General features: G+C 38.3%; 1 protein-coding gene across 1 annotated transcript; it reads right to left on the bottom strand.

The window, feature by feature from the left end:
• Positions 1–1,146: 1,146 nt before the first annotated feature.
• On the bottom strand, positions 1,147–11,408 carry LOC148079181 (O-acyltransferase like protein-like). The gene is made up of 15 exons (XM_087792417.1): positions 11,282–11,408; positions 10,275–10,408; positions 9,595–9,677; positions 9,381–9,512; positions 8,477–8,670; positions 4,562–4,762; positions 4,409–4,490; positions 4,227–4,328; positions 3,991–4,153; positions 3,791–3,870; positions 3,514–3,597; positions 3,279–3,402; positions 3,013–3,199; positions 1,678–1,820; positions 1,147–1,598 (listed from the first exon to the last, which is right to left on the bottom strand). Exons 1-15 carry the CDS (start codon positions 11,406–11,408, stop codon positions 1,500–1,502), a joined length of 1,935 nt encoding a protein of 644 aa, XP_087648543.1. The 3' UTR covers positions 1,147–1,499.
• Positions 11,409–22,219: the final 10,811 nt, after the last annotated feature.

Genomic DNA, 22,219 nt, shown 5'->3' with positions numbered 1-22,219 from the left:
AAACTACTCAGGTTCACACAGGTCAGGTCACACACACAGAAAGATTAAACAATCCCAGATTCCCAGCAAGTCTGTGGACACCTGTTTGAGAACTCACACTGAAAGACACAACAGGCCAGCAAGTCGCTGGGAACAGACTCTCTCAATAAGACAACAACCTTTGGTAAATTTCCACGACGACCACGTGCGACCGGCCATCTTATAATCAAGTGTTTACAATTACTGACCAATCCTACACGTACAATTGAGTAGAGGCGTTAACCTGAATATTCTACTATAAAGATCCACCATTTTGTGAGATCTTTGCGTTCTGGCATTCGAAGACGTCTGCGATAGATCTCTCTGCTTGCTAGCGCCTGTGTTCACGTAAGTTTGTCTCTGACTTTTGCATAATTCACTAAACGAGCATTTTTCTTAAACTCATCCATGTGTCTGTCCTTCATTTTACACCACCACGTACGAGGCTGGGAGGGGTCGGTTCACCGGAACACAAAATCCCCAGATTCTGTGAAAAAAGGTTCTACCAAATATAGTAAAGTATCTCCCTTTTATGGTCCTCATGTATGTAACATCCGGGACCTCTTTCACCCCAAAGTTGAGACATGTTGGAACATTCTCGAGTTACATTTTAAAACTGATCCTGAAAGAAACTGGCAGCCAGTGAAGAGTTTTGGGGAAATGTGAGTTCTTCTACTAGAGCGGCTCAGAATTCTCTCTGCAGAGTGTTGTATTAACTGCAGGCGAGACAGCACCTTCTTGATTACACACCAAAATAAACTGTTACAATAGTCTAAACGAGAAGACGCAAACACATTTTCCTTTAGTTTAGAGATTTTACTCAGTAACAAACTGGTCAGCTTTTTTGCAGTGTTGCAATAGAGACATGTCTTTGTCAAATACAACAACAAGGTTTCTTAAGCTTGATTTGACACACTTGCCCAAGTCACCCAAGTACTGACTCAGAATAATTAGATTTCATATATTTATTACAAATATTATAATTAGAATGATTCCAAATTATCCAAAACAAATAGTTAAAAGCTGAAACAGGAATAGAGAGTTACAGAGCTTAAGGAAGAAATTCAGGATGGAACAGTTTAGTTTTTAGTTTATATTGTAAGAGGAAGACAAAGTTGCTATAATTTATGGAAGGCAGGACGAAGAGTTTTCAAGACTTTTGGAGCAGAGCGACTTAAGGCCCTGCTACCCATCGTGTCGAGGCTGGCAGAGGGTACAGAGGTGGATTGAAGAGGAAGAACGGAAGAGCCATGTCCAGGACGTCAGACAGGAAGGGGAGAGTGAGGCTTTAAATGACCATGAATGTGAAAAGGAGCAGATTTTAGTTTATTCATTGTTTGATGGGAAGCCAGTGGAGGTGCTGGAGGATGGGGGTGATGTGATAGGCCTTGGGTGTGGGCGGCCGAGTTCTGCACCTATATTATTATGGAGGGCCTTCTGAGGGTGGCCAAAGGAAAGGGAGTTTTAATCCACACCTTTTTTCACTTCCACTTGAGAAGAGCAAACGGTTTCTCCACCAGCACAGTCAAAACATAGGCCAGGACAATGGAGAGCACGACGTGACCAAAGTACAAATACATCTAGAGGTAGACAGAAAAAAAAATACAATGAGAAATACATGTCTGTTTGTTAAGCATTCTTGAAAAAAAAATTACTTACAAAGTTGAATTCTAAAAAGTGGATTGGAGTTTCTTGTAGAAAATAATATATTAACATGACGAAGGGATTAACAAGGTAGCAGGCGTAGCTCAGGTTCGAAATGGGTACCCAGAACTTCAGTGAAAGGAATCTCATGATTAAACCTAGAAACACAATAAAATATTATTATATACAGATTTCTTCACTCGACAATAATTCAATTTTGAGTATTGGATTAAATTTACTCCACCTGTTTGTTTAATATGCAAATCACAATTAACGTGAATTTTGACAGATTATGTTTGATGGTATGTTCTGGAGTAAACTATCTGAGCGTCCACTATCACAGTCAAGCCATCAGACGCTAAATTTGGAGTGCCCGTAACGACAGAACATTACGGTAGCAGTGAACAAGATTTAAAGAAATATCCGGGAGAAAACAACTTTTAAGAAAGTGAAATAATGAATCCTTTATTCAGGTTTCTGCCAATTAAAACATCTTCTCTCGTTTTAACAGAGCCCTCGTCATTTTCAAGTTCATTCAGTAACATTATCCTCTATGACATCAAAAGCCTAGATTGCTCATGGCTAAAACAAACAGCTATGATCCAGAATATCCTTTTCTTTTTTCTCCATGATGAAAATCAATTTGAAATGTTTGTTTTGTTTTAAGGAACACCAGAGCACAGAGACCACTCTGGTTAGAGTTGGCATCCTGACTCAGGCTCTGCCTAAACCAGCCCCTTTTCTTATGCTGCTAAGGGCTTAAATTGTTGGAGTTTTTAGACACCAAGCTCTTCCTCTCTGCGACCTTCTTCCCTGCATAATGTTCATCACCTGTGCAATTTAAACCCACACATTTCTTCTTCTTCACTCACAAAGCTCCACCTCCACTTGTCGAGCTGCTGCTGCATCGAGTATCTCCTCCACAATAATGTCAGTGGACCAAGATTTTTCTCCATGACCCTCCCTGAATTGCTGTTCTACGCTATACTCTCTTTTCTCCAACTGTATTGTATCGTCCCTCACTCTTTTATTCATCCACCTGTATAGCTATCCACCCCTTCAGCCAGTCACAGCAGGAGGCCGTCCTATTGAGTCTGGTTCTGCTCTAGGTTTCTTCCTTCTAAAAGGTTTTTCCTCACTGCTGCCACGGTGTGATTAACTTATTGTTTATTTGTGGAATCAGTTAGTTCTTTCAATATAGTCTTACTTAAAATGTAAAGTTTCTTGAGATAATTATTGAACTTTAAATAAAGTTACATTTAATTGCCTGACAGAAAAAAAATATCCTTCCTTATTTAAACCAAAAGGATCTGTAGTTAAACAGTAAACGAGAAAAGCAGGTTTAGGTACCTCCACAGCCTTCTTCACAGGCTAATATGACCAAGGAAAGAGCCATCGCCCAGACAGGTCTTTGTAAACCCTGGTAAATGTACTGGGCTACTGGTGGATGCTGTGGGACATGTATGAACACAAAGCACAGTCCCAACACCAAAGCCAGGACTGACAAAGAGCATATCCATGCAAGGGCCACCTGCCACTACAGCAAGACAGAAAAAATAAAATGAGATTCAGAGACAAACAATGGGTTACAAAATAGCACATCTCCAATCGCCTACCTGTTTCTTTAAAAGCATTTCCTTTCTTATTTTCAGGTACATTCCAAACATGATTCCAATTAAAAATGGTCCATATCTCGAATAAGGTTTGACATAGTACAGTCCAACATAATCCTCCATTGAACTGTAATAACATACAGGTGTATATCTATAAGATGTTGTTTTATGGTACGTGATATTGAAAGAAAACAATTTTGTTTTGATTACATATTACAAACGGGTCTGTAACACTCACCGACAAACTGAAATCACAACAGTACCTGTGACAATCACCATCATCAGCAGGCCGACACACAAAAAATAAAACACAACTTTTTTCCTGACAAAGAAAACAAAATTATTAAGATAGAAAAATTTAATTATGGTAAATATCATGAAGTCAAATACATTTATATAGATATTTTTAAGATTATTCTTATTTTTAATTCAAATCTTTGATTAGCCAAACGTACATAGAAACAAAAACAAAGTAAAAGTATTTAAAAAATATATATATAAATAAACAAACATACTTTCTGTAGGCAAGGATCAGTAGAGGGGTTGTGGCGTAGCATTGCATGTCAAGCGGGATGTACCATGTCCAAGGAAGACACTTTTGGTGATTTGGTGACAAGGGTGAAAATGTGCTAGTTAATGATGAGTAAAAATGAAATGATACGAAAGTAGTCGGATAAGAAATCATTGGCAAATGAGTTTTGTTTGACTGACTTACAGTTAAAATGGTTGGGAATAGATTGTTAATCATCAACAGGTTTGTCCACCATGTGTCACATTGTATTTCGTTTTGACGCAATTCCAGGCCATAAGGTCCCTCATTGAAGACAGAAAAAACGCCAACATGAAGTAAAATGAGAAACATATGGAGGGGCTGGATCCTGCAATGACATTAATATAGCATGACTTCACTATTAATTTATTCAAGTAATTCTTGTTCCTTTTAAGTCTAACCTTCTGATCCTCTTGAAGAAGTAATCTGCCACAAGACCTACACTCATGGTGTCATCGTTCCTCTGGATTGAGCTCAGAAGACTTCTGGCACTTAACAAACCCCTGAAACAAAAAGACAACATTATAACAATGCTTTTTCTTACAAACTATAGTCAGTTAGTTATAGTTAGATAGTGCCTCACCCCAAAAGCAAAAAACTGTCCACAGCCAAGGTATACAGAGGGGGGTTAGTCTTCAAAGATGCAAAATATCTTGTGCTGTTATCTGTGGTTGAAACATTTTTGACTTAAATAAAATCCCCAAAACCTTTATACTTTCTGAGATTGCAGTCATACCAATATAGTAAAAGGGTAGGTATTCCAGAGTATGTCCATAGATGACCCATAATGTACTAAGTGCTCGGATGCCGTTCAAGGATGTGTAGTTATTCTTGACAGGGGTGCTGAAGATTCCCTTAGATGTCGTCTGTAGTGAGAAGGCCTGAAGAAACCGCTGCAAACAATGACGTACAAAGCCCTTCTTCTTTTGCTTGTGGTCTGAAATGAAATCCAATTATTTTAAATGTCAAATACAGAGACCTGTAAACACTAAATTGAATAGAGGGAATCCGCTTAAACAAAAAGCTTAAATGCTTTACGGCATATACCCACTTTCTGCATCCGTTTGAAAGATAGGAGTTGAAGTGACTATATGCTATCAGGACAGAGGCTGCAACAAAGAAACTTGAAAAGTTTTGTATAACGAGACAAAAAAGAAAACTACCTGGATAAGCTGTGATAAATGGATTGTAAAAGATTAACATTGGCTAGTGGTGTGGTGTGAAACAAACTCAAAGGTATAGTATAAAGGACACACATTTCAAAGACAGCAAACCGCAACATCTGAAATATAAAGTTTGGCGAAAATATTTAGTTGACGAAAGTCAGTCGTACTTAATCACAGTGGTTTTATTGTCTCAGTTTATGTGCATGTGACAGTAGTTTGTAATAATAATGGTTTCCTATGAAGTCCAGAACGGATGCACAAGTCCCACATACCCGTAACATGAGATGTTTACTTGTACAATTAAGTTGCATTGACATAACTACATATTCATACTCGTAATCCAGAAGGTACGCATGCGTAATTGAAGACTTTTTCAAGTTTACTTATGATTGAATCTGCTGTTCTCAATCACATCGAGAAAAAAAGACGAAACGTGCGCGTGCACACTTTTGCACCACTTCGATCGCCACTCCTACTTCTTTTTTCACCACTTGTAACTTTCCTGAAGTGAGGTGTAAACTCCCACCAGTCAAGTGCCGTCATAAACTGCTGCAGCACTCCTTCCTTCCTTTGACTTCATCGCTATAAAAACAGCTTCAGAACAAAACCTCTGTCACATCGAAGGCTTTTAAATTAAAGTCATAAGGAGCTCGACACTCGTACACTTAGAAATGTTAGATTAAAATTATTATACACTATACTATACGCCATACTTAAATTAATGCTAAAATATAATCAAAATATAAAGTATAAACTACTTGCTTGATCTAAGAGCTTAAACGTTGTAAGAAAAGCTTGAAACAGAATTAGAGACACGACACCGGTTATTTAAAACATCTGTGTATCTGCCAATCACACCCTCAATTGTAAATAAATTTCTGCATTTAGTTTCGTCTGGCTGAGTAAATCGATGTCTGGTGCTGTGTGAGTGGAATGAGTTGTAAATGGTTCCGCTTCTAAGGCAAAGAAAAAGATAGCTTGTTGTTGTTGTTGTTTTGTGGTGTGGTTTTCCATTACAACTCACGGTCTATATAGTAACCATAGATTTAATAAAATTGGCTTGGGAATTGTTTCGAGTAGCAAAATGCGCTCTTTTGGCACGTCATAGAGGCATCTATTTCACCCCTTTAGAGATCGCTTGAACCCCGAGAGTACGGATGGAATGTTTTCTTTAAAAAAGCTTTTCTAGATTGAATAATCAAGTTTTTTGTTATGGTTACGCTGCCTAGTGAGTACTTATATTATGATAAAAAAGAAAAACAAAATTTCTTGATTAATGCAACTTTAACGCTAATGTGTGTTTTTCAATTTTCGTGTGAAGAAATTCTTAAGTTTCTATTGGGTTAAAAAAGAGGTTTTTTCAAAGGGTAAAAAAGAGCTTTCTTGGTTAATTATTTTTAATCAAGTTATAGGTAAAAGTAGTTTTCTGGTCAATTATCTTAGAAACTTCTATTGGGTTAAAAAGGCGTTTTTGCTTTTGAGCTTTTTTTTTTTAAATACATTTTGTGATTAAAATATAGGTATTGAAGCGTGACAGGTCTCTTATAGAGAGGGAGACGAACAGTCAACCAGGTCACTGGAGTAATGAATGTCCTTTTTACCAGCAGATCAAAGCATATTACAAATCTCTTAAAATAAAAAATGTAGATATCTTTAATACACAGACAGTATTGGTGCTACTGATGTTCCTAGTTTGGGGATTCCGGGTTTTATGTCCTAATGGGGGACGCCCCGGGTAAATGAAAACGAAAAAAAAAAGAAAAATGAAAAGAAAAGCAAACAAAAACTGAAGAATGAACCTAAAACTTAAACTACACTAACAATAAGAATTAACTCATTTAGATTAAAACTAAAACTAAACTAAACTAGATTTAAAATAAACTAAAGAAGAAATAAAATAATAATAATAATAAATAATAAATAATAAAAAATAAATACGAACAACAAAACAAATGGGGTGAAAGAAGATGTATTGTGGTCGGCTTCATTGTGATTCCAAGGTGCTGCATTTGTTTGTTTTTGGTATGTGTATGTGTAATTAAGGGTAGAACGGATAAAACATGTCAAAATGGTGGACTCATACTGAAAAGTATGTAGTGTGAAGCAGGACAGACAGCCACAGTTTACAAGTTTTTACGACCATATGCATACTACTCACTTCTCTGAGTGTTGGGGTGGCTCTGTAATTTATAGTCCTTTTCCATGAGTTTTTTCCCAATCTCATTTACTACCTGAACCCTCAATCTCAACCCTTAAGATCAAAATCAGCGCTCCTGCTAAGTTCTAGTGTCCCAATTCTCAAAAATTTGAGGTTTGAGAGTAATGGCTGTAGTAAGCTTCTTAGGGACCTCCCTTGGTTAGTAAGTGGTATTCCAGAATTCTTTGCCCATTAAAACTGAACTCAATTTCAGTTAAAACAAGGAAATAACCACATCAGGCAGAGCTCAGATTGGCTGCCATGCATGTCGATCAAATGGTTATTGAGCCAATTAGTTGGCGTGCAAGAGGTCAGTCTCGGCAGACCTCTTTATTTTTTGGGATTGAGTTGTTACTGTTGGTACGTCCTACTCTGCTCCGTCTCCACATTGAACCACATTCTGAACATCGGAACTTGCAGTAAGATCTACGATGACCAATCTAGTAAGATCATGTATAACGTAAACCACTACTTCATCTACATTTTCATTACAAATCTACTAAAGACGCTAACGTTTGATACTGTGTATGTGTGCCATGATTACATGGCATACATTAATAATCAACATTCTCTTAAATACATCATCACTAATGGATTACGACAATATTACAGTTTTAACATTACCAATGTGAACTTGCTTTGGCTAGGCAAAGAAACCTACAACAATATGCATTTGAGGTATATTCTACATACCTGCGTTTTAATTCAGATGTATGGCCCCATCTTGAAGAACTTTTCTCTAGTGAACAGTTTAGCATCTGCAGCTGACAACCTTTAAAATATGCCTGAATCTCAAACAATGTTGTTTTTTTGTTGCCAAACATAACATCATTTCACATTGATGGATTTGGAATACCGCCGATAACGTATACCTATGTGTTCCATTTCCAAGTTTCCAAATAACCGTCGACACGCAGTTTTGAGGGCAAATGGCTTGAGGGTTTGAGATTTAGGTGTTAAGGGGGTGGTAAATGGGATTGGGCCTAAGAATCAATTTTACCAAACGACAGAAGAAGCTGACTATAAATTTTTGAAGCTCTTAGGTTATAGATAAACTTTATCACATCGAAAAACAACATTCAAAACTCGACAAAACTCACTTTGGAATAATAGAATTGACTAAGATTTGAAACAATATAGGATAAAAAACGGAAAAAAAAAAAAGATTCAGAAAGAGATGGTAGAAATGTGTTGTCTGTGTATTAAAGAGTGAGATCAATAACCTTCTGGAATATAGCATTGATAAACTTATTACACAAATCAATGTTAATGAGCAGATTCAACTTACTGTCTTGATGTAAACTGCAAAGAATCATTTCAGAATTTGAGGAATCATTCAAAATGCAATCTCCATGAATTTGCTCTTTGTCCAATGGGGAAGATTTCTCTGCTGACAGAAGTTTTCTTCTCATATGTTCCTTCAGCACAGCAGTAATCAGTGTTGCAACGAGAGGAAGGGCAACCAAAACACAACAAAGGACCCTGGGAGAGAAAATATAAATTAATCATTTAACTGCTTATGTTCAATCATGATGTAACCAGTCAGGGGGAGGACAAGACAGACAGGCAGTCAAACTGACTGATGGACAGATACATGAAGCTGATTCAATAAGTGAAGTGTCATTATTTTTGAAGGAACCTTCTTTGTGAAAGTCTGTTTTATATGGGGACAGACAGGCTGAAACACGAAAGTCACCTCGTTGGTGAAGGTCACGAAGGTTTGTGAATTACAATGAATATAAGATTAATATAATAATACGAGACATTTGTGTAAAACAGAACTGCTGAAAGGTATTGGTCTGGAGAGACTAACATATATATCCAAAGGAAAGAGAAAGGAATTCCAAAATCTCTGGAAACCATATATGAACATAAGAAGAAAGGAATGCACGAATAGAAAATGTATAACAACCTCGCAAATTTTGTTGTATTATACTTTTCTGTTTTTGAATAGGACTTTTTTTTTTTTGTGAACATGAATTTTTATGTACATATACCGTGCAGGTGTGAGTGAGTGGACGTATGCCTGTTTTTTTGTTTAGTGTCTGATAAATGTGTTTTTGTTTTGTATTCTTTAATATGAGAAAATGACAATAAATATATATTTAAAAAATATTAATAATACGAGAATTATTTCACAAACATAATTTCTTTTTTTTGGGGCCATTTGTGTATGGTGTTTGTTTACTCACAGACAAGTTATTCCGGAAGCATCTGGATCAATAACAGACGACAAACAACTTGTCTTCACTACATCCTTTGTAGAATTGTTAACTAGAATTGATGGTAAAAGAGGAATAAGGGATACCTCTCCAAACTTGAGCCTCCCTTGAAATCAAAAAAGGGAATAAAAAACTTATTTGATTATTGACAACATGTTTGTCAACTACATAATACATTGTTAACTTACCTTCAATCACCAGCGTGTTTACCTCTGTGTCTTTGCATGAGTCAGGAACACAAATCCCCACAAAAAACAGGAACTCTCCCTGTGGTGAAAATTTATTTTAGAAAATCCCCAAATGATAATAATTAAAACACACATTATTAGAAGAAAAAAAAAACACCACACAGAGGGAAAATAATTAAAGCACAAGGTTTTAAATGACTTTGACAAATCATGTTTAATTCAAAATGGTTGAAGCAGATTCTACTCCTTGATTTAATTTGGAACCACAGTATGATGTGTGTTATTTTGTTTATTTTGAAAGTTAAAGATATTTCACCTGAGTCCTCTTTTCTCCTCTCCCTGGGGCTTCACTTTGTACCCTTGTATTTGGATTTTGGATATTGGACTTCGTATCTTGCCTAAGTATTTAAGTTGTTTTTTGGGACGGTTTTTGACTTTTCTGTTTAGTGTTCAGAACCCCTTTCCTGGTTTTTCCTTCTTCTTTTTATTCCCTTTATTGGTAGACAATTTGGTTTTGGACTCTGGTATTTATGTTTTAAGATTTGGACTCTTGTTTGTGTTTGAACTTTGTATTATTAAATTGTACTATTTACCTGTTTTGACTCTTACTCGCACTTGGGTTCTGTTACATATAGATTTTGACAGCCTTGTTTTATCTTCTGTTTTGTATAATTACCTGTTTCAGAAATACTTTGCAGTATTGTCCAGAGAAAGAAGTCGCGTGGGCAGAGCGACATTCCGACATCAAGCCAGGTTGGTTGATGTTGCCTCCTTTTACGTTGCTTCCCATCTTTCCATATGAATCATACACTGTAAAGAGGTCACATTTTTACACAAGAAGATGCAAAAGTTACTTTCACTTATTTTATTTATAAACCATGTATGTTTTTAGTCAGTATGTGTTTTGCGGATGCCACGGCTGCCAAGAGTTTGTTGATTATTTATTTCATTTTGTTGGTTTTTATTTTCTTGAATGTCTGTTTAAGTCTTTAACTGTTTTAAGTGTCACAATTTAATTTATACTGTATGTCTTAATACATGCATATTTGACAATAAAAGAACTTGACTTGACTTGACACTTTTGCCCTCTAATGCATTGTTTTTCGGTTGAGTTTACGGTAATTTTAGGCAATAAATCTTTCACGTTGGAAGTGGCGGCGAGATTGCACCAGAGATCCGCTACTGACGGTTTTTTTGACCAATCTGATCGTTACTGACGGCATACAGTTATGAATTTTTTTTTTAAATCTTCAATTCAGAAACTGACATCTTGCCAACACTCAATTCTGCTTTTCCACAATTTTCAACAGCATGAACATTTTCTAACTGACTATACTTTGTGGATTTGATTTGATTGACTGCTCCTGTGTGGCAATCAGGTGTAGAAGAGTGTTAAAGCGTGGGTCGGGATGGCATCGTTGATTTATAAGAAGATAGAAACATATGCTTCTTTGACGACTCAATGTGAAATAAGAGAAGAAACGCTGATTGCATCAAAAAGACAATGTCTTGGTTCAGGACTCAGAAAATGGAGAAAAGTAAAGAAAGGTAAATCTACTTTTTAACTGAAAGCTGATGTATGTATCTGAGACCGGCAATATTTTATAAGCAGCTAAAATAATTAAAAGGAGAAGTTTGGGCATTGTTTAGAGGCATCAATATATTCAAGAATGTAGTACTTACTAGTAACTGCAAATTCTTTTGGATTTTCTTGGTGGAGCTCCTGAAGGAAAACATCAGTGTCATTCCTGCATTTGGTGAGTGCAGAGCAGCCCACGATCAGCAGCAGGAACAAAAAGCCCAAAACCATTTTAATGTCTCTCTGTGGAACCAATGCTGAGAATTTCCAAGTAATACCCGGTCAGCTCAAAATATTTCAATAAAGTCAATGTTTACATGAAGGCTGTCTCTTCAAAACCTAATTATCCAGTACAAAAATATTTTTCCAAATTATTCATTCCATTTAAATGACAAGATAAAAAACATGTTTCTATGTTTTAAAAAAAAGAGTAAATTCTGCCCTTAAAAGAATATATAGACGTATATCCAGTGATGATCAAACTGTATTAATACTGTGTGGATACAGTCACTTAATACGTGCTGGATTGTGAAGGATTTTACATGCAATGACGCTTAACACAAACGTAAATGTATAGTATATATTTTCCTCCAAGTGTATAAAAATGATATCATTTAAGTTATTTCAGAGTTTTTTAAATTAATTAATTTTTTTAGACAAACTCTTGTAAAAAAAACTCTTGCATGGCACTGAGGATGCAGAATTTGCAAGCATGCATAGAGGTTCCAATATGTGGATTGATTCAAACACCAATATACTGTTAAAGAGGATCTTTGAAATGTTTCTCTCCGACATGAAGCTATTGACTTCAATAAAGGAGTCGGCAGTTGCATTTGTTCATAGTAAAGCTGCTGCCATAGAGTTTCTAAAAGAAGAAAAACCGCGTTAGCAAATACATGCCAAAATAAACTGACAAAACTGAACATTGCAAACAAATATTTTTAAATGGATTAGTCAAATATTTTTGTTTCATATGTCAAACAACATTAACTGATTCCACAAGCCTCCAGCCAACACAATTAGTTATTTAAATTAACCAATCATTCTCGTTTAGAACGATAAGAAAGGGGGCACAGAAGGTCCTCTGGTGAAATGAGCAAGAATGGCTGAGGGATGTTGGATGTTGCTGCGATTAACAGTATGAGCTGTGCTGCACCTGAAAATCCCAAAATGAAAATATCTGACAAATGCATGAAAGATATCAATTCAATTAATTTTTCTATTTACTTGCACGAGTCTGCCTAATCTACAGGTACATCTAAAAAAAATTGAATATCAGGAGATAGTTAAAAAAAATGTTGTCTCTCATTTCAGAATGTGAAACCCATTTTTTTTTTTAATACATATTCATTACACATAGACGGAAATATTTCAAACATTTATTTCTTGAAATTCTTTTATAGATAATGAAAAACCAAAATTCAGTCCCTCAGAAAATGAGGATACTTCATAAGACCAATGAAAAAAATATATTTTAATTAGAAAAGGCTTCTGAGAAGTATGTTAATTTCCATGCACTCAATACTTTGTTGGTCCTCCTTTTGTATGAATAACTGCATTAATGCGGAGTGGCATGGAAGTGATCAGCGTGTGGTACTGCTCGGGTGTAAGGGAAGCCCAGGTTGCTTTGATAGCAGCCTTCAGGTCATCTGCATTGTTGGGTCTGGAGTCTCATCTTCCTCTTGACAATACCCAACATATTCTCTATGTGGTTCAGATCAGGTGAGTTTGCTGGCCAATCAAGCACAGTAATACTATGATCATTGAACCAGCTATTGGTACTTTTGGCAGTGTGGGCAGGGTCCAAGTCCTGCTGGAAAACACAAAGAATATGGATTTTTCATTACCTCTGGTGTATATTTTATACTTGATTGGCGAGGATCCATGTTGCTGTCTCCGGTCGAGACTCAAAAGCATTGACTCCCTCAAACCTCTTCTTATTTGCTTCATTTGGCCAGTGTTCTGGCCAACAACCTTATTAAGAAGATCATTTTACACATTTGATGTCATCATCATGTCATTTATTTTAGGAAAAATATTTACATAAGTATATAGTAGTACAGTAATTCATTTCAATTACATTTTTTTGTAAGTGTCTTAACAAAGTTATCTCAAGACACTTTACAGTTTAAGTAAGACTAAAGTGGAGAAAGGAAAAACAGATCCAGGGAACTCAACAAAGAGTAAAACAAAGTTTGGCGAGGAAAACCCTCTTTTAGAAGGCAGAAACCTCGAGCAGAACCAGACTCATTGTTGACGGGTTAGGGAGGAAGGATGGGGGGGTGGGGGTGGTAGAAAGGTATACAGAGAGAAGAGTGAGGGAGGATACAGTGAGAGAAAAGAGGAAAGTATAGAAGAGTCCATGGAGGTGCTGGAGAGAACTCTGGAGTTCAGTACAATACAATACAGTTGTTTTTCATGTCAGTGTACCTCAATGTTTAAAAGGAGGCATCCAAGTTGACGTGACTTATAAGGCTACGTCAACAGGGGGAGTTGTTGGATTAAAATTATTATGTACATATACGCCATACTTAAATCAATGCTAAAAGATAAACAAAATGTATAAAGTATAAATTACTCGCTTGATCTAAGAGCGGGAACGTTTGACTAAACATTCACAATCAACATTCCACTCAGACTTATTCACACTGGTTCTAGGCAAGCTTGGATCAGAATTAGAGATACGGCACCGGTAATTTGAAACATCCTCCTATTTGCAAATCACACCTAAAATTGTAGATCAAAGAACGAAGCAAGACACACCCGGGAAAGGGGGGCTAAAAGACGGAAGAGAAGATAAGCCCCGCTCGAGAACAGTTGAATGATTAGATTACAAGAAAACATATTAGAATGTCAGCCGGAAAGAGACGACCTCCCAGACGGGAAATTTGCCTTAAATATAGCGATGTTTCTACAGCTCGGGACCTTTTCTCCTGGGGCTAGTGACCTGTACAGTCGCGGGGACAAAGTGCGTCCGGTCAATCGTAATTGAAAGCTTGTATTTCGTTTACTTGGAGCGGCGAATAAACGACCCGCTACACACTCTGGATTTGTTCATCTTTCTCCACGACGCGAAGTATAAGACCCGGGACAGAAGTGACGCTGTGTTGGAGCGACGGAAGCGTCTCCGTGTTTTTATCGTTTTATGTCGTTAATTAAATTAACGCTAAAAGATAATTCACACCTTGGGTCGTGGATCAAAGAACAAAGTGGGACACATCCAGGAAGAGGGGGGTGGGGCTGGAAGACGAAGGCCCCCACCCGAGAACATTTGAATGATAGATTGCAAGAGGGCAAGTTAGGAAGTTCGATTTGTGGGTGATCGAGACACATGCAACTTGAAAGAACCATTTGCCCCGAAAGAGACAACCCCCGGGGCGGGAAATTGGACTTAAATATTGCGATGTTTCTACAGCTCGAGACCGTTTCTCGGGGGGCTATTGAACTGTAGAGTTGCGGGAAGTAACTGCGGACGATCGATCGTAAAGCTTGTATTTTGTTTGACTTGAAGCGGCGAACAAACGACCTGTGACACTCTGCATTGACCATTTCTCTCCACAAAACAAAGTATAAGAACCGGAAATGACGGCGCATTGGAGCGACCAGAACGGACTCCTGTTTTGACCGTTTTAAATGGTGCCTTGACGACGGATTCGTGGTGGAGAGTCTTGAGCAAGGAACAGCGACTGATTAAAGTTTTCTCAGCCAAACGAACGGGCCCAAACTAAGGTAAGCAGAAAACCTCTTATAAATTTCTGCATTTAGTTTCATCTGGCTGAGTTAATCAATGTCTGAGTTGTAAGTTGAATGGGTTGTGAATTGGTTCCGCTTGTAAGGCAAACAAAAAGAAAAAGATAGCTTGTTGTTGTTGTGGTTTGGTTTTCCATTACGACTCTCGGTCTAAATAGTAACCATAGATTGAATAAAATTGGCTTGGGATTCTTTCGAGTGGCAAAATAAGCTTTATTGAAAGTGTCCAGTGACATCATGATGTCGGCTGACTCGGGTAAATTCACTGTTCTGGTTCTTTTGCATCTGTCTTCAGCCTTTGACACAGTTGATCACCAGATCCTGCTGAGAAGACTGAGGGATGAAGTGGGACTGTCTGGGTCTGTGTTAGAATGGTTCTCATCTTACCTTTCTGGGCGCAGTTTTAGTGTATCTGCCAATCAAATGAGGTCTGAATCGGCAGATCTGTTGTGTGGAGTCCCTCAAGGTTCTGTTCTGGGTCCTTTATTGTTTTTGCTGTACTTGATTCCCCTCGGTAAAATTATTCAGAGATTTCCAGATGTTTCTTATCACATTTTTGCTGATGACATCCAGCTCTACTGCTCTTTTGATCCAACTGAGCCCCAGAGGCTGAACAGCTTAGTCAATTGTTTGCTAGAAATCAAACAATGGCTGAGTGAAAACACTTTGCAGCTAAAAGTGGACAAAACTGAAACACTGGTGATTGCTCCTGATGATAAGGTTCCAGGGTTGAGTCAGAAAATGTTTCCTTCAACTGAGAAAAATTTCTAAACTTAGGAAAATGTTGTCGGAACATGATCTGGAGCTTGTAATCCATGCGTTTGTTTCTTCTCGTCTGGACAATTGTAACAGTTTGTTTTCATGTCTTAACAAGAAGGAGCTGTCTCGCCTGCAGTTGATTCAGAACTCTGCAGCGAGAATTCTGACCCGTTCAAGTAGAAGAACTCACATTTCTCCGATCCTTTAAACCTCTTCACTGGCTTCCAGTTTCTTTCAGGATCAACTTTAAAATTCTGGTTCTTACTTTCAGAGCTATTCATGGTCAGGCTCCTCCTTACATCACTGATCTGATCCAGCCTTACACCCCAGCTCGGGCTCTGAGGTCTGTGGATCAGAATCTACTTATGGTTCCACGCACACGGCTCAGGACCAGAGGAGAGAAATCTTTTCAGGCTGTTGCTCCTAAGCTTTGGAACGATCTTCCTCTCTCTTTGCGCTTGATGGAGTCTACTGACTCCTTTAAGAAACATCTTAAGACGTTTCTATTTGTTAAGGCTTTTCCTTGATTTTCTGGAACTCCTGTGTTGTTCTCAGTATTATCTTGATCTTTAAAGTATGTACTTTTTTGAGTATTGTTTTGATTGTTTAAGCGCTTTGTGACCCTGGTCTCGAAAAGCGCTATATAAATATATATATGACCTGGTCCACTCATTTGTCACATCACGCATCGACTACTGCAACGCCCTTCTCACCGGACTCCCCACCAAACTCATCAACAGACTGCAGATCATTCAGAACTCAGCCGCCCGGATCATCACCCGCACCAAATCATCTGACCACATCACCCCTGTTCTCATCCAACTCCACTGGCTCCCGGTTCAATACCGCATCCACTACAAAAATCTTCTCCTCACCTACAAAGCTCTCCACAACCTAGCCCCCACTTACCTCCGCGACCTTCTCCATGACTACACTCCCTCCCGTTCCCTCCGTTCCTCCTCTGCTGGACTGTTAATCACCCCCACGTCACGCCTCAGCACGATGGGTGCCCGAGCCTTCAGCTGCTCGGCACCAAAACTCTGGAACTCCCTCCCACCACACATAAGACAGTCAGACTCCATCACAACATTCACATCTCGACTTAAAACCCACCATTCAAACTGGCACATTCCCTATGAACCAGACACTCTGCACTGCACTTTTATCTCGATCTTTGTTTGTTCTGTTTTTATTGATGCTATGATCTGTCACTCCTGTTTTGTAAGGTGACCTTGGGTGACCTGAAAGGCGCCGCCATACAAATAAAATGTATATTATTATTATAAATAAATATTACTTACTTACTTACTTACATTGGCATGTTATAGAGGCATTTATATCACCCCTTTAGAGACCACTTGAACCCCGAGAGTACGAATGGAATGTTTTCTTTAAAAAAGCTTTTCTTGGTTAAATAATCAAGTTTTTTATAGGTTACGCTGCCTTATGAGTACTTATATTATGATAAAAAAAACTAAACTTTCTTGATTAATGCAATGTTAACACTAATGTGTGTTTTTCAAGTTTTTAATAAAGAAATGTATAGATAAGCTTTCTTGAATTTCTATTGGCTATGAAAGATCGTTTTTTTCTTGTAAGTTTTATGCTGCGAGTTTATTTTAAAAAAGAGTAAAAACGGCTTACTTGGTCTTTACCAAGATATATGAAAAAGTAGTTTTACGGTGAACTACCGTAGACTTCTGTTGGTTGAAAAAGGCGTTTTTTGATTTGAATTTTATATTTATTTAATTATTATAATATAAGTATTCAAGCTTGTTATAATTTTTTTTTTGAAAAAAAAAAAGCATTTCTTGCGAGGATTGGTGCCGCAAGTTCATTAAAACAAGTTGAAATATTCTTGTAGTTTCTTATGTTTACATTGGTTGCATAGTGAGTACCTATATTGTGATAAAAAAACGGGCTTTCTTGACTAATGCGACGTTAATGCTAATGCGTGTTTTTCAAGTTTCGTGTAAAGAAATTCTTCAGTTTCTATTCGTTTAAAAAAGATTTTTTTCTTGTAAGTTCTATGATTTTTTTTTAAAAGGGTAAAAACAGCTTTCTATAGGTTAACGTAGTTTTCTGGTCAATTATCTTTGAAACTTCTATTGGGTTAAGAGGCGTTTTTGCTTTTGATTTTCATATCATACGTTTTTTAATAAAGTTTGGGATTATAATATAGGTATTCAAGCGTGACAGTTCTCTTATAGAGAGGGAGACGAACAGTTGGTGTAAAAATAAATTAAAGAAAAATAAATAAAGAAAAAAATAAAATAAAGAAAAATTAAGAAATGGATTTATCTGAACTACGAGTAAAATGGCAGTCTCATGGAATAGGATCATGTGGTGTTGTATTGTTTCGCTCTGTAAGTTCATATATTGATAAAATTGCTCCATTGGATCGGAAAAATGTTGTAAAAAACGGGTATAAATGGGATAAAAAGCAGAGAAAGGTTGGAAATCTGCCTGATTGGGGCTTGCCTATGCCTGAAGAAGAAATTCTTGGTGAAACTGTGAAAAACATTAATCTAGAACTCAATTCATTAGGTGGAGAAAAACAAGCATGTTGTTTAGTGAAAAATACAGACTGGCTTTGTTAGAAAAAACAAAAACTGATAGAGACAGATTTTCTGTGATGATGGAAATGGTAAAAGTAAAGATAAAGTTGATTACTGAAGTGATGGCACCAGTGAAAGCTGCTAAAAAGGAAGTTGTTGATGAAAATAATATAACTGAAAAAACAGATTAACCACCACCTTACCTAGAAGGTGGAAACCAAAATGTAAATCCAGGAGGGCAGCTGATGATGGATAAAGATGGTAATGAAATAGACAAAACAAAAATGATGAATTTAAAATAATTTATGGATAATGTAGCAATAATAACACAAACGCAAGAAATTACCATGAGATATATATGTTTTTTTATCAGGAATCTGTTAATTACAGAAGTTGAATTTATCATTGAAAGTGAAAATGGTTACTCTTGCATCCTTACTGTACAATGCTTGACAATCTCATTTAAAAGGCATGGTTCTGACAGAGAAGTCTAAGCAACAAAAAATAAATATTGGTGACATTGGAGTTAGATTAAAAATTATTATACACTATAAGTATACGCCATACTTAAATTAACGCTAAAAAATAATCAAGATATAAAGTATAAATTACTCGCTTCATCTAAGCGCTTAAACGTATGAATACACATTCACAATCAACATTCCACTCAGACTGATTCACTGTTTCAAGACTTAGAAAGAATTAGAGATACGACACCTGTTATTTAAAATTTCTGTTTGTCTGCGCTTTTCACACCTTGGGTCGTGGGTCAAAGAACGAAGCGGGATACATCCGGGAGGGGGGGGACTAGGAGACGGAAACCCCCACCCAAGAACATTTGAATGATTAGATTAGGAAACAAATTAGGAAGTACTCTCCACAGGGGATCGTGGCACTGGGAGCTTGAAGGAACCATTTGGCGATAGGGGGAGGACCTCCTGGCCCCCTAAATTTGCCTTAAATATAGGGATGTTTCTACAGTTCGAGACCTTTTCTCCTGGGGCTATTGACCTGTACCATCGCCAGGAGAAAGTGCTACGGATCAATGGTAAAGCTTGTATTTTGTTTGACTTGAAGCGGCGAATAAATGACCCGTGACACACTCTGAATTGACCATCTTTCTCCACAAAGCGAAGCATTAAGACCCGGGAACAGGAAGTGACGGCGTGTTGGAGCGAACGGAACGGACTCCTGTTTTGAACGTTCGAGTACGAATCCTTTTAATGAAGTGATTCTAGTGATTCAGCAAAGTCAAAAGAACCCCTGAGTTATCTATCATATCCTCAGGTTCTACGAATTGGTGCGAAGCCCTCTAACCGCTTCGCTATTGGTTTACCACGAGGCACCGCCTCGTCTCTGAGAAAGCTTAATGAACTCGCCACCCAGTAGGGGGCAGTCCACTTCCTATAAAGGCGGGAAACACCCGCCGCACTTCCTCTAACTGAAAACTCAGCGAGAAGGGCGGCCGCTGGGCGACGAGGTTAGAGGGCTTCGCATCAATTCGTAGAGCCTGAGATTATGATAGATAACTCAGGGTTTCTACTTCATATTGGTGCTTCGCCCTCTGACCGCTTCGCTATTGGTTTAAACCCAAGGCGAAGCCTGACGGGATAAATGTACCCCCAGCTGGACGCCGCTCCTGAAGTGGCATCGCTAGGGCCCCGCCGGCCCAGGATCCAAGTCTACTGGAGCCTAGGCCTCGAGGGGGGCACAGCAGCACTCAAAACTGTATGAGCTACTGATCCCGCAGTCACGTAGAGGAGATAGAATTTAGCAAAGGTTGACGTGGACGCCCAGGAAGCAGCTGAGAAGATGTCCTCTGCTGCCACACCCGGCAAAAGAGCCACTGAGGCTGCCACACCACGGGTGGAATGTGCCCTCAGTCCGCTAGGAGCAGATCCACCCGCTGCTTGGTAGGCCCGGATAATGGCCGATCTCACCCAATGAGAAAACCTCTGGGAAGGAGATTGCCTCACCCTGTCGGCATCTACCGTGGCAGATGAATAGGGCATCAGAGCGCCTATACACAGCCACCAGCCGCAATGACACCGAAGACTCCTCGACGCCAAGGAAAGACACTCAGGGCTAGTGGAGAGAGCACAAAGCTCAATTGCTCTCTTCGTGGTTTTTAGTGCCAGAAGGAGCGATACCTTGAAAGACAAGATATCCAGTGGGACTTGGTCAAGAGGCTCGAAGGTCGGGCCTGTGAGAGAGTCCAGTACAAACTGGAGATCCCACTGCCTCGGACAGACCCCATTCGTCCTGGACGGCCCCCCTCGACAGTCTGTCCGCTACTGCGTGCAGCTCGCCCGGTACATGCTGAGCTCTGAGAGTAAGCAGGTGACGCTCTGCCCACAGCCAAATCTTCTTTGCCACACTCAGAAGGGCTGGGGATCTGACTCCACCTTGGCGATTATGTACGCCACGGCGGTGGAGCTGTCGGATAGCACTAGGACGTTGGACAGCTTTCTCTCTGAGTTGTAAAGGAGAAAGTGCGGCGGGTGTTTTCCGCCTTTATAGGAAGTGGACTGCCCCCTGCTGGGTGGCGAGTTCATTAAGCTTTCTCAGAGACAAGGCGGTGCCTCGGGGTAATCCAATAGCGAAGTGGTTAGACGGCGGAGCACCAATATGAAGTAGAACCACCGATCCCATCACTAAAACTGAAGCACTGAAAAAACACGGTTAAAAATACACCATCATATGATATTTGTAAACGAAACACTTGTATTCTATAAATTTAACAATAACGTGTGCGTGTGTAGTACAGGTGAGCCACACATTTTAACCAAACAATTAAATTCTTCGATCACCACTTGCAACTTTCTTGAAGTCAAGCCGTAACATATGACAATTTTTGGCCAATCAGCTGCAGCAGCGCTTCATCCCGACATTGACAGCCATCTAAACAAAACCTCCATAACTAATCCATTATATGACAAAAAAAAAAAGGTAAGTGCCTTCTTGAAAACACGCTTATTTTTATTGAACTCCACTTAACCCGTAATATTTTTTCACCTACAATGATGAATAATGACTGACCAGACAGGAAATACACAACAGGTCAGTTTAGTTTATAATTACTAATATGAATAGCCTTCATATATCACCGATGGTAAAGTAGCTGGACAATTTGTGGGTTTTTATGCAGCTGTGCATGCATGTACGCTTCGTGTATATATATATATATATATATATATATATATATATATATATATATATATATATATATATATATATATATTTAAACCTCTGTAAGAAATCTTACCATTTGAAAGAAAGCTGATTTTACAGATCTTTTTCTTTGTTCAATTACATATTTAAGGACTTGAAGTCAGCTGTGCGTCTGCTGATGAGTTACATCAATGCTGCAAGAAGTTATAATGTCAGTCCCTACACTTCTGGGGTAGCGAAACTGCATGCCCACCCATCCACCTCCGGGGTACTGCAGCTGCATGCCCGCCCATCCACACCTGAACCTCTACATGAGCTCTCGTCTTCTGTTTGTCAAGGCACATCTGGACTTGTTGCTACTGAACCACAGGAGATGCAGAGGTTTGGTTGAATTATTTTGAAACTTAAATATTCTGAGGAAATTGCATACTGTGTGTCGTAGAAATGATATATAAAGTTAAGTCATTTAAATGGAAAAACAATATGTTAACCCTTCGGGTCACCTTAACCCTGAGATAACACAAGGGTTCATTTTATTATAATTTTATTATATAACATATAAAGAACACAGAATACAGTGACAAAACTCCTCGGGATGAGATGATCCTTCTTCAAGCAGGTCTAGGCCGTCGAACAGTTCTGATGAATGATCAAGCAGAACACAGGGAGGTAAGGTTTACATTCCATTTATGAATTGTGTCAATGTAATCTCAGTATTTTATTGGTTGAGAGCATTTTCTCAAAATCTTTTCTGTACTGTTCTACCAGTCAATAGGTATTGGAAAATGTATTTATGTATTGGAA

Source organism: Callionymus lyra, chromosome 5 (genome assembly GCF_982586985.1).
Source record: "Callionymus lyra chromosome 5, fCalLyr1.hap1.1, whole genome shotgun sequence".
In the NCBI taxonomy this organism is placed as follows: Eukaryota; Metazoa; Chordata; class Actinopteri; order Syngnathiformes; family Callionymidae; genus Callionymus; species Callionymus lyra.
The sequence above is the reverse complement of the archived record's forward strand: the minus strand, read 5'-3'. Positions and strand labels throughout refer to the sequence as shown.